At 42.6% G+C, this 14,807-nt stretch overlaps 1 protein-coding gene across 1 annotated transcript in view; it reads left to right on the top strand.

Moving 5' to 3' along the window:
* The window catches only part of slc15a4 (solute carrier family 15 member 4), a 24,924-nt gene extending 10,117 nt beyond the window's left edge, over positions 1 to 14,807 (top strand). Inside the window, exons 8-10 of the mRNA XM_030357828.1 lie at positions 1,764 to 1,922; positions 5,898 to 6,056; positions 13,497 to 14,807. Of these exons, the coding sequence (XP_030213688.1) occupies positions 1,764 to 1,922; positions 5,898 to 6,056; positions 13,497 to 13,648 (470 nt within the window). The 3' untranslated portion in view covers positions 13,649 to 14,807. The remainder of the gene's footprint in view (positions 1 to 1,763; positions 1,923 to 5,897; positions 6,057 to 13,496) is intronic.

The following is a 14,807-nucleotide window of genomic DNA, read 5'->3' as shown; positions in this document are numbered from 1 at the left end:
AATTCGGAACATTGCAAAAAGCCATTTTTGTGTCTCATTATTGCATGGGGCTAAGGGGTTTATGACAGTTCTGGTGTTCACAGGCACTGAGAAGACTTTGGTCAACATAACAGCAATGCATTTGACACTGCCTTATCTTTTACTAAGATAATGTAGTCTTAAAGGAAGGACTAAATAAACCCATGGCCAGGAAGTAAAATAATTGAAATATTTCCATATCAAGATGATATTTGAAGAGTTTATAACGCATTTCTTATGGATTTGCCTCGCATTAATTGGAGAGATTTCATTATTTTCTTTGAAATGATCTAAGTAGACTGAATTGCAGGAAAACAGGTTGTTTTTCTGAGAACAAGTTTGTTTTGCAACTATGTTGCTGTCTCCAGATGACCTCTAAACTAAAATAGCATCAAATTGTTTTAAACCATATATCTGAGACGTGGCCTTTGTAACTTTCAAGTCGGACTACTTTGGCGTACATCTCTCGCAAGATAAGACCTTTTGTCTTCAAATACCAACGCGCTGGTCCTTACTAGATGTGCTTTTCCCCCACTCAACCCTTACTGCAGGCATTCATACACCAGGGCTATATTTGTTCTTAATCTCTGATAGATTTCCGAACGTTCAAAAGCTCAAAGCTACATTTTATGAGACGTCCATCGGCTATTGGCCGCGTGTCTTCGGCCACACTAATCGTCTTCTGAATTTAAATCCTTGTCGTCAATTACTAATTTTCTGTGGCCCTTTTATTTATTTGGAGTTATATGGACTAGGTACACGCCATCAGCATACATCCTGCCACACTTGGAACAAGGACAACGGGACTCCTGCTTCACAAGGCAGCAAGGGCAATGACGCAATGACATTTCAACCCAAGTCTTTATCTTGTTCGATCAGTGAACTTTAAGTGTATATATATATATATATATATATATATATATATATATATATATATATATATATAATATATATATGCTAATCTTCTTAAATTTGGTTAGCCCTATTTGTTTTTTTTCCAAAAGTAGTTCCTTTTTTTCTGTGAAGGCAAAGCACCCGGGGATCACTGCACTAGGCAGCGGATGTGGGATGCTAGCGAGAGTGCGGGGGCATGTTGATGGCAAGTGCCAGCTTTGCTCTGGGCAGCCCATGGGCCGTCCAATCCAGGATGGACAGCTGGTGTTATAGGATAGCTGGATTACAAGGCTGGAAGCCCCTCTCCGATGGCGCATTAAGTGCGGTTATGATAGGAGGCTGTCTCTGGAAGTTATCTGGGAATAGCTGTTGGTCACATGATGATGGTTATCCAATATAGCTTTTAGGAAGCAGAGGCCGCTGATGACGACTGCTCGCTGCTCATTGTGGGGCTGTCGGAACCGTTCCATTACTAGCTGTCATATTGTGCTGGTGCGCAGATATGATCTTAATTAAGTTGTGGGCCACCCATGACGCCAAGTCCCTAATGGAATGTCAGTGGAGGTGCTAGCTCTGGCTATGTCTGCCATTTGTCTGTGTCATGGACTTAAGGGCACTAGGTAGTTTCACAAGAGCTCCCTCGCAATGTCTTATACCAGCTCATATATCCTATATAATTATCATACTTTGCTTTGTAGCCGTCACCCGTCGGTAGATCTCTATTTGCTTTGCTTTTCATCCTTCAGTCGATTCCGTCTGTGCTCATTTGCACTGTGCTTTACTTTGCCTGTTTGCTAACCTTCAGCTCGGTGTGATACGGTGTACCTTGTTCTCTCTCCCTGCTCACCCAGGTTTACTGGAGACCAAGCGGCTGGAGATTGTGAAGACGAACGGCACCATTGACCAGGAGCTTGGCGGGGTGATCTACTACGCTGCAGATTTACCCATCTGGTGGCAGGTGCCTCAATATGTGCTGATTGGAATCAGCGAAATATTTGCCAGCATTGCAGGTACGGTGTGTTGACCCCTTGTGTTTATATTTAAAGGAACATTGTAGTTCCCAGCTGGGCTGAACTGCTGCAGTGCAGCTCTCACAGCCTTCTTACAGCCATAGTCAGATGTGAAACAGGATGCATGTTAAAATCAGTCCCTTATCAATTTCGATGTGTGTTTCTAATTTTGTGTGATGCCCTCTACCTCAAACTTTAAATTTATTGATTGGTGGGTGGAGGGTAGGATTATCAAGTGATTTTTAACTGCAGTCCTGTAAAAACTTTACCAAAAGGCAAAAAGCCCTTTTCTACCTTGTTGTACTCGTGTTTCCTTCTCCTTGGCTCTTTGCTTCAACAAAGAGACATCGTAATTTCATTGTGTGATTATTACATTCAGAACATCTAAAAGGACAGTCTTGCTAGAGATCTGAGGGTTTCTTATTGCCAAAATCTCGAGTAAACCAATGAAAACTGCCCGATGTTTCTTCTGCCGCTCGCACAAAACCTCTATTATTACTTAACTTTGGTACCATATACTTTTATTGTGGTCCAAAAATATATTAAAATCTGTCATAGAGCTGAGGTCTTGCTGTTGTCAGCAGAATCCATCCTTGCGATTAATTCGACCATCATACCTTATCCTAAAACAACTTGGTTAGGTGGCAGTGAAGAATCAAACAAAACGCTGTGCATGCAAAGTGCCTGAACTTCATGTTGCGTGAAGAGTTGAAGACCTGCCGGACTCAGAGTGATGGGTTCTGCAGACTAAAGCAACGCTCTGTCCCTGTACATTGTTTTAATGGGATTTTATTTTGAAAACAAAGAAGGTCTCTAGCAACCATGTACCAGCTCGAAACCATTTGAAACGCTTTGCTTACATTTTCAATCAGAATTTCCTTCTTTTTAACCAAAAGTAATTCAGCCATTACAGAGGTAATGACCAAAATGTGTTAGCAAAGTAGTTTATGGGCAATGGTTTAACTGCTGTCCACGTAAATGTGTAGAAAGGCTGCACGTATAGAGCATACAGAACTTTTCTGCACATTTTATTAATTAGCTTTATACATCATAATAATCTTTAATGGCAAATGGCCAAACGTATACTGGTTGGGTCATGTTAGCTGCTGTGAATATAGGTCTGTGAGGTTGGAACGTAGCGGTTGGTTGACTTGCTCAACTTTTGCTTTGAATAACATATCCCGATTCACTATTAATTATAGTAATACTCCCATTAATGAATTCTGCAGACAAAAGCAACAAGACGCGTTTTAATGTACGTTTGGGTAAAACATAGTGTGTGACAGCCTTTTCTTTAAGTAGAAAGCAGGCCACCCTTATGAAACACACTCCCACTGACTTTGTCAATGACATCAATTTAAATAAAGTACCCCCTCATTTGCTAAAACTTTAAACAAATCGTAATTTCACAGGGAACTGGCAACGATACAGGTAACGAGGTCAAACCTCCTCCGTTTACTCAGTTAACCTGTAGAAGGAAGAAAACCTCATCTACTGTATTGATGCAAGGACAAGGAGGAGCCTCACGTTACACCATGCTCAGCTGCCAAAACACTATCTCATCAGCACTCTATAATGCCAGGGAAAGCTCCTTTTAACCAACTTCATAGGGGCTTGTTGGATCCATACATTGCATAACATAGTGGGATGTTATGTCGCGTGTTTCCATGCCCGCTTCGTGTCATGTACGAAGCGCGGTGACAAAACCAGACATCAAAAAACAAACCTTCATCAGCTTCCCTTTTCTTCTTGTTCATGAAAGAGCAGATTATGTGTTTCTGTGCGATGTGTGTCTCTGAGTCTGACGTTGTCCCAATAGCCACATCAACGGGCAACAGAGACCTTGTTGTTGTTGCGATTCGCCGCGGCGGCGGCAGTGTGCCTCCTGTGATCGCAGAGACTAGACGTGCCGATCACATTGCGAGAATCAAGGCAAGCTAACTGGTCATTATCCCATTTATCTGGTGTTTCCTCTGAAGTCATGCATCGGTCGTGGGCCTATTACGGGTTGACTTATCCTGCTAGTTACACAACGTTATGCCGTTGTCACCTTGGTTTATTTGTTAGTAGCTGTTATTCTACTTCCAGGCATGGTCAGGATTGCAATGGGTGCTATAGTTGACATACATACATACATACATACATACATACATACATACATACATACATACATACATACATACATACATACATACATACATACATACATACATACATACATACATACATACATGTATAAAGGCAAAACATTTTAAATCGTTATGATGATGCTGTTCTGTGTAATGATTGTTCAATAGTTAGTTAGTTATATGGAATAAGAGGTTCACAGGGCCAACATGAGGTCTGCATGAAAGAGAGATTCAGACATGGCAAAGCCGTGGGGAACCTCAGAATACTCATTCCTTTCTCGATGCCGTACCCTCACACAAGGGGCATACCTCGGGGGGAACGGGCTGAGTGAATTGTCAGACATGTCATGTAAACGGGAAACGTTGGCCCTTCGTCGTCTTCTTCAGTTTAAATAAATCCTGCCCGAGCCCAAAGTGTCTGCTATTGCTCCTTTCTGCCGTCCTAAGCCTTGTAGGAACATGATTCTCTCCTCAGCCGCCCCCTAATTCTGCATAATTCTGCCTGGACAATAGATTTGGGGAGCCGGCAGCATGAACACCATGGTTAAAACATTCCCCCAGGGATATTTAATTATGAATTGTTCTTTGGAGAATGTTAAACCCAATGATATGTTCATGGAAGGAAAAGTTGCCCCAGCGATAAAGCCCACCGGATAAAGAAACTAAAAACATTTAATATCCCACTAATTTTGGACAGAAAAAAAGAAGAAATGCTTGTTATTTCCCCCACTGTCGATGAATATAAGTCTGTTCAGTGTGATAGAGCTTGAGACAACATTATAATACTCCAGCGATCACAAAACAGTGAGGTTTATTATTAATAATTTTGTACAGTTGCCCTGCGATGGCCGGGCTGTTTGTTGGTATGCGTTTTATAGGCTAAACTATTGACCAGTTGTTTGTTATTATTGAAAGGTTAAACATTTCTATAAATAAATGTAACTTGCCTCCGACTTCTGGAAAGGTCACTTTATGTTTCGCCACATTTACAGTTCCTTTTATTTTCTTCAATGTTTTTCCCCTCCATTCCATCGCGGCTGTTGCAGGTATCTCGGAGGAAGCTGTGAATCCCATTAATTTTGTGCTCTGTTCCCCTCCGAGGAAGTTCTTAAAAGGAAAAGTTATTTAATTACGGCTCCCTGGCCTAGCCTAATCTCTGCCAGCAGATATGGCTAAGGGCTCCCAGTTGAAAAACACGTTGTAGCCGCTACATTATCAGTGTCAGCCTGTTGCCAGATGGATCTCTGGGCGAGAAGGAGCACAATTCGATTTTTGCCATATGTTTTATAAAAAATTAAGTCACGCTTTTCCTAACATGAGCGCCCGAACGGTTACTTCGCCATTAAAAAATAAATAAATATCTAAGTCTAATTGAAAAATGCTGTTTTGGTGTCATGTAGTCTATAGCAGGGCCATGTAGATAACTCAGGTCCCCAGTGTCCTGGCTGGCCAGACCCCTGCAGTGTAAGTGGAGTGGTGCGGTGAAGTATGCATGTTTATGTTGGTCAGTGCCCCCCGCTCCCCAAAGAGCTGTGGTTGCATTAGAGCAGACCCTCATGGTTTATCGACAGCAGGGGGAATAGTTCCACGCTACAACTCTCTTTTACAAGGGTGCATTCATAACGGGCTGATTGTATTTCTTCAGGGAGTGACACACATAGATCCAATCTGTAGTTGCATTACTACATTACAAATTTACCGGTGTGCAAATGGGATAGTCCTTAAAAAGCATTTTACTCAAACACAGCATCCACGACGTGCTGACGGTGTTAATTGCAGCTCAGAACGGTGTTTTTAATGCAATAATTCAGCCAGGTTGTGTTTTACCTTCTGCTCTTAACGGCAGGTCTGGAGTTTGCCTACTCAGCAGCCCCTAGGTCCATGCAGAGTGCCATCATGGGTCTCTTCTTCTTCTTCTCTGGGATCGGCTCCTTCGTGGGCTCTGGCCTGCTGGCCATTGTCTCCCTCAAAGCCATTGGCTGGATGTCATCACACAACGACTTTGGTGAGTGAGAAACCCCACAGCCCGAGCTTAAGCCACTCAGCACATTTGAGGAGTCGGTTATACATATCGACCTGAACGTGTTGAAAGGTAAATGTCACAGCACAATCAAATCCAGTCATACAGCTTTACATATGAATCAAGTCACTGATTATGTTCTGGAGATATTCTTGACAACAAGGGCTTCTGCCGTGGTAGAAAGTATCTCCTGGTTTCGCATATCGCAACAAAGTGATTAGGAATAATTAGTATAAGATCCGTCAAAACCTTACTCCAAAGATAACAGACTCAAAAAATGTCTCTGTGCCGGTGTTGAAATACATCCTGGATCTCTGCCTTCAACCCACGGCCCCATTCATCTTTCACACTACAATATTTGCCAAGGAGAACATGCTGCCGTGTGTCATAAGCTGTACCAGCACCTGAAAATCAGTCTGTCCATCTCCCTGGCACATTGGTTAATAGTTTGGCGCTATTGATTGAGAAACATTGGCTGTCCAGAGTGCGCTGTTCCATCTCGACCATATAGAAGTCCTGCGATGGATTAAAAGCAAAAGATTTATTTATTTTCTCGGGGCTCAGTGTCACGAGTACTCGCATGGCTCGCTCTGATTTAAAACCCACTTAAGTAGTTTGTAAATTAGTCACAGGGGTGAAGACAACACGCTGCACAATTCCCTTGTTTTTCGAGCGTTGGCAGTAATAAATAGCCGTGCCAGCCTAACGACAAAAGGTTTGTATAAATCTGCTCTGGTGATGGAGGGAGCAGCGGTGGCAGCAGATGTATGGCCCCCCTGGCGAGAAGCGGCTCCCGGCCCAGCTGCACTTCCCAGCAAGCTTGCGGTAAATAAGGCAGAACTGTAAATTGTTTATCCACCAAACCCCTAATAGCTCATTAATACGGTGCGGCGACAGGTTAGGAGGTATTTTTGATGAGGTTGGCACTTGGCGCGCTCTGCACGGCTTCCTCGATCCATCCCTCGCCCCCCAATCGGCTGGCCTGAGGCGGCGTTTATTTCTAAAGCGTCATTTGATTGCTTTACTGGAGGCTGTTCCTGACAGCCTGGGCTTCCCAAAATAAGGCATTACGGTAAATGGCGGCTGGTTTTCGGGAATGCACTGAAACTCCCCCCGCGTCATCGGACTACAATAAGACAAAAATCATGGTATCAGGATGTGGTTATCAGGTTACGTTGCATGATTATCATGTTTTTCTGCTGTTTTGTATCGTGTCGTTCACATTCGGTGTCAGTACTCTGAATATAAATATAATGCCCCAGGAGGGACAGCAGTAGAAGTCTGCTTATTTCCATGGCTCGGGGCGAGTTGCTGTGTGATGTTTGAGGCATTTGGGATAAGCTTGCTCGAATAGCGACTGTGTGCCGGGCAGGGCTTGGAGACATTCAACGTTAATCACAGGCTTGTGGGCCTGATTCAAGAGTCTCTCTTAAGTTAACCCTCAGGAAGCTCACCTGGAGCCGCGCCTACTGGATTTACTCTTGCTGTTAACTCCACTGCCATGTCTCCTCATCCACAGTTTTCAGGAATCCTCATTTGGGAATGTGTTTCATCGTGAAAATGTTTTTATTTGGGGGATTTGAACTTGCTTACTTTCAAAGTTCTTCTTCTGTCACCTTTTAATTTTGTTTTTATTTGAGTTGTTGAAAATGCAGAAAAAACAATCCCAAACCTTTGTAACCAGCCTCGGCGCTACCTTTAAAACTCAAAAGCCCGATGAATAGAAGGTCAAGCCTCTCTCTCTCTATCATACTCTTTATACAGGAAGGGGTTTTGTTCTCCCAAAATGTATTCCGTTTCGCCTTGGTTTGGATCCACCTTTTTAGGGGGGTATATTTGAGCTGGAGTAAAAGCCTGGGCCTCAATCACATGACAGGAAATGGCCCCTTTTTCTATTGTTGTGTTCAAGCACCGCAAGGTCAGAGATCAGATGTCAAGGATGGGGTGGGAGTGCTCAAAGAGAGTTGGCATTCACACATCTCGCTCTTGAAGTGTGGGATCATATTGGGTAAAATGTCAGTGTTTTAACCGGGGCCTTAAATGTCAGATAAGGACAATTCTGCTTTAACTCTCCAGTGGTCCTCATGGAAGTGTGTTGCTGTGGATATATACCTTTTGTGTTTATAATAGAGAAAGGAAACCGTGTTCTTTAGCTGCTATGCTGTCTTTGATGACTTTGAGGTTCTATTATCGTTGAACATACACTGCATTGGTGCAATTCAAAAAGATGAATGAGTGAGTGTCAAATACCTCTTTTTCAATATCTGTAAACCCCTTCCCCGCACCTCACTCGTGCATTGATTCTGACTTTGTTTGGAACCTGCAGATAGCATTGAATGCGTCGTAGAATCACAATCGGGAGGCGCTGCTGCCGAGTTCTCTGATGACCTGCATCAGATTATCTGTTGTTGATATTGACTTGCGTCGTTTCGATTCACGTGCCATGCTCAAATGGAGTCTGGAAACAAGCTTTTGAGTATAATAAAATATAAGCCGTTGAACCTCAAATGGCTTTTTAGAGAGTCTTGCTAATGGTAACCATTTTTTTATATTTCTAATCATCGCATTGACAGTGGCAATCCTCTTGCAAAACACTAGCCGGTGGCAGTCCTAATTCAGCTACAACCATTAGCTGTGATGTTATAATTCAGATATAACCGCTAGCAGGTGAGTTATAATTCAGCTACAAGCTATAGCTGTATCAGTTAGAATTTAGTTACAACCATTAGCTGTGACATTTCTAATTCAGGTACAATCACTAGCTGTGACAGTTATAATTCAGATATAACCGCTGGAAGGTGACAGTTATAATTCAGTTAAGAGCATTAGCTGTTTCAGTTACAATTCAGCTACAACCTATAGCTGTATTAGTTACAATTTAGTTACAACCACTAGCTGTGACAGTTACTATTCAGCTGCTAGCTGTGACAGTTACAATTCAGCTACTAGCTATGACAGTTACAATTCAGCTACTAGCTGTGACAGTTACAATTCAGCTACTAGCTGTGACGGTTACAATGTAGCTACAACCACTAGCTTGTGACAGCTACATAGTGGTTTGACTGGTGGATAAATGGCTATTAAACTTAAAAGAGCCATTAAATACCTGTAAAATATTATAGTCTTATTCATGGATTTCCCATTATGCGAGTGTCCTGTAATTTTTGGCTTTAATAGGCTCCACATAAGTGCCAAGCATCTAAATGGGCCCCTGGGGCAGTGGACTAAAGGAAAGGAGATGATGTCTAATTAACATGGAGAGTACTATAATAGGCGCAGTGGGACTCGGTTGTTCTGCAGCAAGGTGGCCGGCTTAAAAGAGGCTTCAATGCACTGCCATACAATGCAATAATCCTACCAAGCATTTCAATAAATCTTTAAAATCAATTCAAATATATTATTGAATATACCGGGAAATCCCCCAAAAACACCTTATTACTGAATTATTCTCAAGTTGTGGTTGTCTGTGGGCCATCCTTCTTTGATAATAACAATTGCGACAGGACCCTTGGCCTATTATCTGTTGAAAGTTAATATGCGAATGGCTAATACAAGTACAGACTCGGTACAAATGCTTTGGCCTGTTTCCCCGCTGCGCTCTGCTGTTGAGCCCATTGTGCTTTACAATGAATTATTCATGCTGTACTTTATTTGTAGATTTATTATATTTCCTTAAAAAATGTTATCCGTTTCTTACACAGGCAACCTTTGCCGAATTAGGCTGACCAACAGAATAGACGGAAATAATATATGTAAGGAGCGGGACTTTCAATTGCCCTCCCCGTTTCATTAGCAGTGGCAGAAATTCACATCTGAAAGGCAGCTTTCAGGTCCTTTGAATGCCAGATCAAAGGTGGGAGACAGACAGCCCAGCGAGCCCACCGCGGACACGGCAGCACCCCTGCGTTTGATGCCTCCCATCAGCGTCGCCGTCTCTTTATGGTCCCTCGTTTTTAATTACCCACAACCGGGTGCGCATCACAACATATGAAGCGGGGAGAGGCACCAGCTGTAATTCCCAGGGATACCAGGGATTGTGATCTGCTCTGTTGAGCACAAAATAGGGGAGGACGTGATAGAAGCAGGGTGTCTTTGTTTCAGATCCTGGTTAATCCTGATTGGTTAATCCCGAGCGTTTGATCCGTACCACAAGACGCTGTGTTAAGTCGTGTATGTCGACGCGGAGTCTAGAAAACGATACGCTTATATACGCATCTAGTGCAGCGTGAAGGAGCTTCACAGACTCTGGCTAGAGAAAAAAGTAGTTTTGCCATGGCTTTAAGGCGTGTTATTGCTACTTGTACATTATAAGTGACAATTCAGGGATATTTTTGGGGGGAGAAAGAAAGATGAAGGTTGATAAATCTTGGCGATGAATCACTTTGTTGTTCGTGTGCACCCCTCGTGATTCCTGGCCAGCGATCTGCTTACAGCCACATGTTCTCATGTTCCCAGATGTCCTGCTTTAGCACTTGTGACAGCAGTCCCTGACCTGTCAAATGGCCCTTGGGTGGGTTCGGGTCACAGAGGACTGCTCCACTGTGTTCTTGCTGCGGTAGTGTGTTAGAAGATGGGTCACATTCCTTTACTTTTGCAATCATTATTGCACATTCCTTCTTGAGTACATAACAGGGAGGCAAAGACACATGTCACATGTTCTCAACTGTGGAATAACTGAATTGTACTATTGTGCAATTTCTTTTTTAATAAATAATGCATGAATGTATTTTTCCACAAGATTCTGATGTAAAAGCTGTCTGTCATGTTGACAAATTATTTTGAAATATACCGACAATCCTTGCAGGCGGCATCTACTCACAAAAAGCAAAAGAAAGAGCAGAAATGTATTCAACCCCCCTGTGGTGTTATTCCTCTTGACCCACGGGGACGGCCTGCTCTAAAGGTAGCAGTGTAATGAGACTGAAGCCTCTCTCATCCCAGACCTGTCAGAACCTGCTCTCTGTTCCCTACCCCTCGCGCCCCCCCTGGAGTGGGGGTACCTGGGGAAATGATACAACTACACCGGAATTACCTCCTTAGCCAATTAAGCCTGCTGCTTCTTCCCCACCACTTTATTCGCCGTGACATTCTCTGTTGAGGAACCTAATAGGGGGCTTTCTCTTCTCTTCTCCTGGCAGCACGTTGCTCATGGGGGTTTCACGGTCCCACAGCTGAAGATGATGTAGGATGCAAGCTACATATAGCCCCGGTCCCGGTGTCACTTTAAAGTGGGGACACGACGCACTGTGGTGCGGGCCTTCATGCTTCCATTGCGGGTTTTTAAACCGGTCTGATTTTTTTTTTTAGAAAACACAAAATACACTGGATAGTGGACCTGACCTTTTAATAGGTCAACAGTCATTGTCCACGGTTTTGGAAGCTCAGAGCTCTGAGTTGACTCCAGATGATCGTCTCATGAAGTAGGGGACGATGTCATGCCATGGTTAGATTCACTTAATTAGGGAAACTGTAACACATGCAAACCATGTTCCCATAAGAAAATCAAGGGTTTATGTGTGTCCTTTGTGATGATGCAGGGAATAAAACATGATGATCCTATCATGATTGGCTGTGAACTCCCTACCGTGACATAGGGAGTTCAGGATGGTTAGTGAAGGTCATCTCGCAGAAAACGTATTGACTGATGTACGAGATACAAGACGCCAGAAACCTTATTTCCACACTAGCAGGGTGATGGTAATTGCTTTCAGTACAGCCTGGCTGGTTGGACTACAACCCACCCCCAGTACACAGGTAACATATAGACAGTTGGAACCTTTAACTGGATGACAGCGGTATCTATACAATTGTAAACATGACAAAAGTGCGTATTAGAACCTTGTGAAGGAGTAATCGGTTTCACACAGTGCATTTCATTTCAGTGATTCAAAGAGGTTCAAAAGTCCTAATTCTTAGAGATTAAAAACCTAAGAGGTGTTAATAATGGTAATGGTATCCATAAACTTGGATTTAGAGCACATTATTTTACTGCTTCCTCAACCCCCACACTCTTTTATGCCCTTGAGCACGACAGAAACCCAACTTGCATCAGCAAAAACACTGGAAAAGGAAACCATTATCCAAATACAACAACTCCTCTAAACTGTTGATGAAAATTAGAACAACCCTCATTATGCATCATTAACTGAGGATGAAAATATGATAGACTCCATCAGTTGTCAGATAATTACCATAGCAAATTATACCGCGAAGCTCAAGGTTTGATTGGGTGTAGTATTCTGTGGCTCAGGAAGTGTAAGTAAATTGCCGGGAATAATTACTCAGCTAATTTGTCCTCCTACAGGCTACTGCACACATCCGCTGTGTTATCAGCCATTAGCTAAGCATGCCGCGTCCTACAACCTGGAGAAGTACAGGTTGGGGAACTTTTCTTCTTCCTCTGAAGGCACTAGTATTCCCGGGCCTCCTTCCTGCCATAGCACTCTGCTCTGTGTGCGGCTGTCTTTGTGTTGGATGGTGTCGTCTGCTATCCCTGCATTTCCTCTTCCACCTGGACACGCCTCATCTTTCAATCCCAGGAAATCACAGCTGAAGCCTCGTCCTCACCTCCTTATTGGATGCGGGTCCCGTGAGGAAACAAACGGTCCTTTAATACAGATGAAAGGCTCTCTGCCCGTCGTCACAGCTGTGGGCCCATATTACAGTTATTTGTCAGACTTCAGTCTCACATCATCCCGGCCGCCGTCTCTATCAGCACCAGAATGTGCAGGTCAAACATCTTTACATATTCCACATTTCACTGAATTCTTAATCCTAGCAGAGCTTTATCACAGTGAGCTACAGCCTCACACCTAGCCCACTGTTACCGTGTGACTCCATAGGAATCAACCTTCATAGTCCTGGTTAACCAGGTTTACTGCTCAGGGCTATTACCTTAGTGTGGTGCACTAATCACTATGACGAGGTACAGCACTGGCGTCATTCCCCCCCCGACATATCTAGTTGTCTAATTAAAATAAACTGCATTCGCTGACAGCGAGTTGAATGTAGGGCTGCTCGATTGTGGAAAAAATCATAGTCACGATTATTTTGGTCAATATTGAAATCAAGATTGTTTATATAATTATTTATTATTTAATTATTTAATTAAGGCTACATAAAAATATGTAGCCTTCTGTTCTATGGGATTATAGCTGCAATTTGTATTAAATATAAAACCGTATTATTATTTTTTTAATAAAAAATAAATATTTTGAACTCATCCAAACTAATCATATTAGTTTGGACATCGTTTGACCATATCGAAATCACAATCAAATTTAGATTAATTGCACAGCCCTAGTTTAATGCGTTTGTTTTCCTTCGATAACCCTCATCAAAGCCTACCGCGGACGGGCTGAACTCTCCCTGATTATTATTATCCCAAAACGTCTCCCCTGACGAACTCTCTGCTCCTCTCTCTAGGTAACATCAACCACTGCAAGCTGCACTACTACTTCTTCCTCCTGGCTGGGATCCAGGGCCTCACCCTCCTCGTCTTCCTCATCGTCTCGGTCAAATACGACAAGCAAAAGGGCCGGACAGGAAGTTACAGGCGGAGTCAGTCCACTTCCTGACCAGCGTCCACCCATGCACCACTGTGCCTTGTCCACAATAAGCCTGAGAAGGACCCCCCCCCTCCCCCATGATCACCTCCTCCAGGTCTTCTTGCTTCCCTGTTTGGTACGGTTGCTTTTTTTTGTGCAGTGTTTTATTTGTGTTGTTATTTAACATGTTTTTGACTTGGGACTTGGCCTTACTTTATACAGATCTCAGCTTAGCATCGCTGACCGGGGTTAAGGGGTTAATGCTGATCGCAGGGTACGCTCCAATCGATTACTGAGGTACTTCTCCAATTGTGTGTTGTTTTACGTTTTATGTCCCCTTTGATGAATTTGCACTTGAGGTCAGGAATTGCGATCATGCTTAAAGTGTTATTCATGATGAAGTATCCAGATGTTTTTGTCTCAAGTTGATGGTGCCTTACTTCTTGCTGTACTGTTGTTCCGAAGGCTTTGTGGAAAAGGCAATAACCACTTTTGTACCGTAGGATTCACCTGTCTCTGGTTTGCCTTTTTTATTTCTGGACAGGCACATTGAATTAGTATTATCAGTTTTGTGTTTATAGATGGGTTGTCATTTAGAAGGAGGTTTACAAGAGAGCTTCATGTGAACAATATTTATGTGTGTTTATAACTGTGAATGTGCTTTTTTTCCATCAAGATGGCTTTTTAGTCTCACAAATGTGTTATAAATGGGATTCGATTTCAAATTGCAGCAAATTACTTGGATAGATTTGCCTACTCATTGTAAAAGATAAACAGAGCAGCTGCATTTGCCTTGTTCATTATTGCTTACATTTTAGATAATTAAAACATTTTTTAATTATCAAAACATTTTGTATTTTGTCTCTTAAAAAGAACCAGCTTTCTATTAGCAATTGGTTGATTATACTGTTAAACCACCAGGAAATAGAGCACGAAATAAATAATTCTTGGATTACATTTGTACCAGAAAGATCACTCCTTATGTCAATGTCAGTTACATGGGTTCTTCAAGTCATTTACTTTCTGTGTGTCTTTGCATTTGGGGTTTTGAAAAACTTTCCAACATTTATTTGACTTTATTTTGCATATGAGAGAAATAATTGGTGTCGAAGTTCTGAACTTTAATGAAATAAGAGCACTGGAATTTGTTCAGAAAATTCTCCTTGACATTAAATGTGTGAATTCTAAA

The sequence above is a fragment of the Gadus morhua genome, chromosome 6 (genome assembly GCF_902167405.1).
Source record: "Gadus morhua chromosome 6, gadMor3.0, whole genome shotgun sequence".
NCBI classification, from domain to species: domain Eukaryota; kingdom Metazoa; phylum Chordata; class Actinopteri; order Gadiformes; family Gadidae; genus Gadus; species Gadus morhua.
The sequence above is the reverse complement of the archived record's forward strand: the minus strand, read 5'-3'. Positions and strand labels throughout refer to the sequence as shown.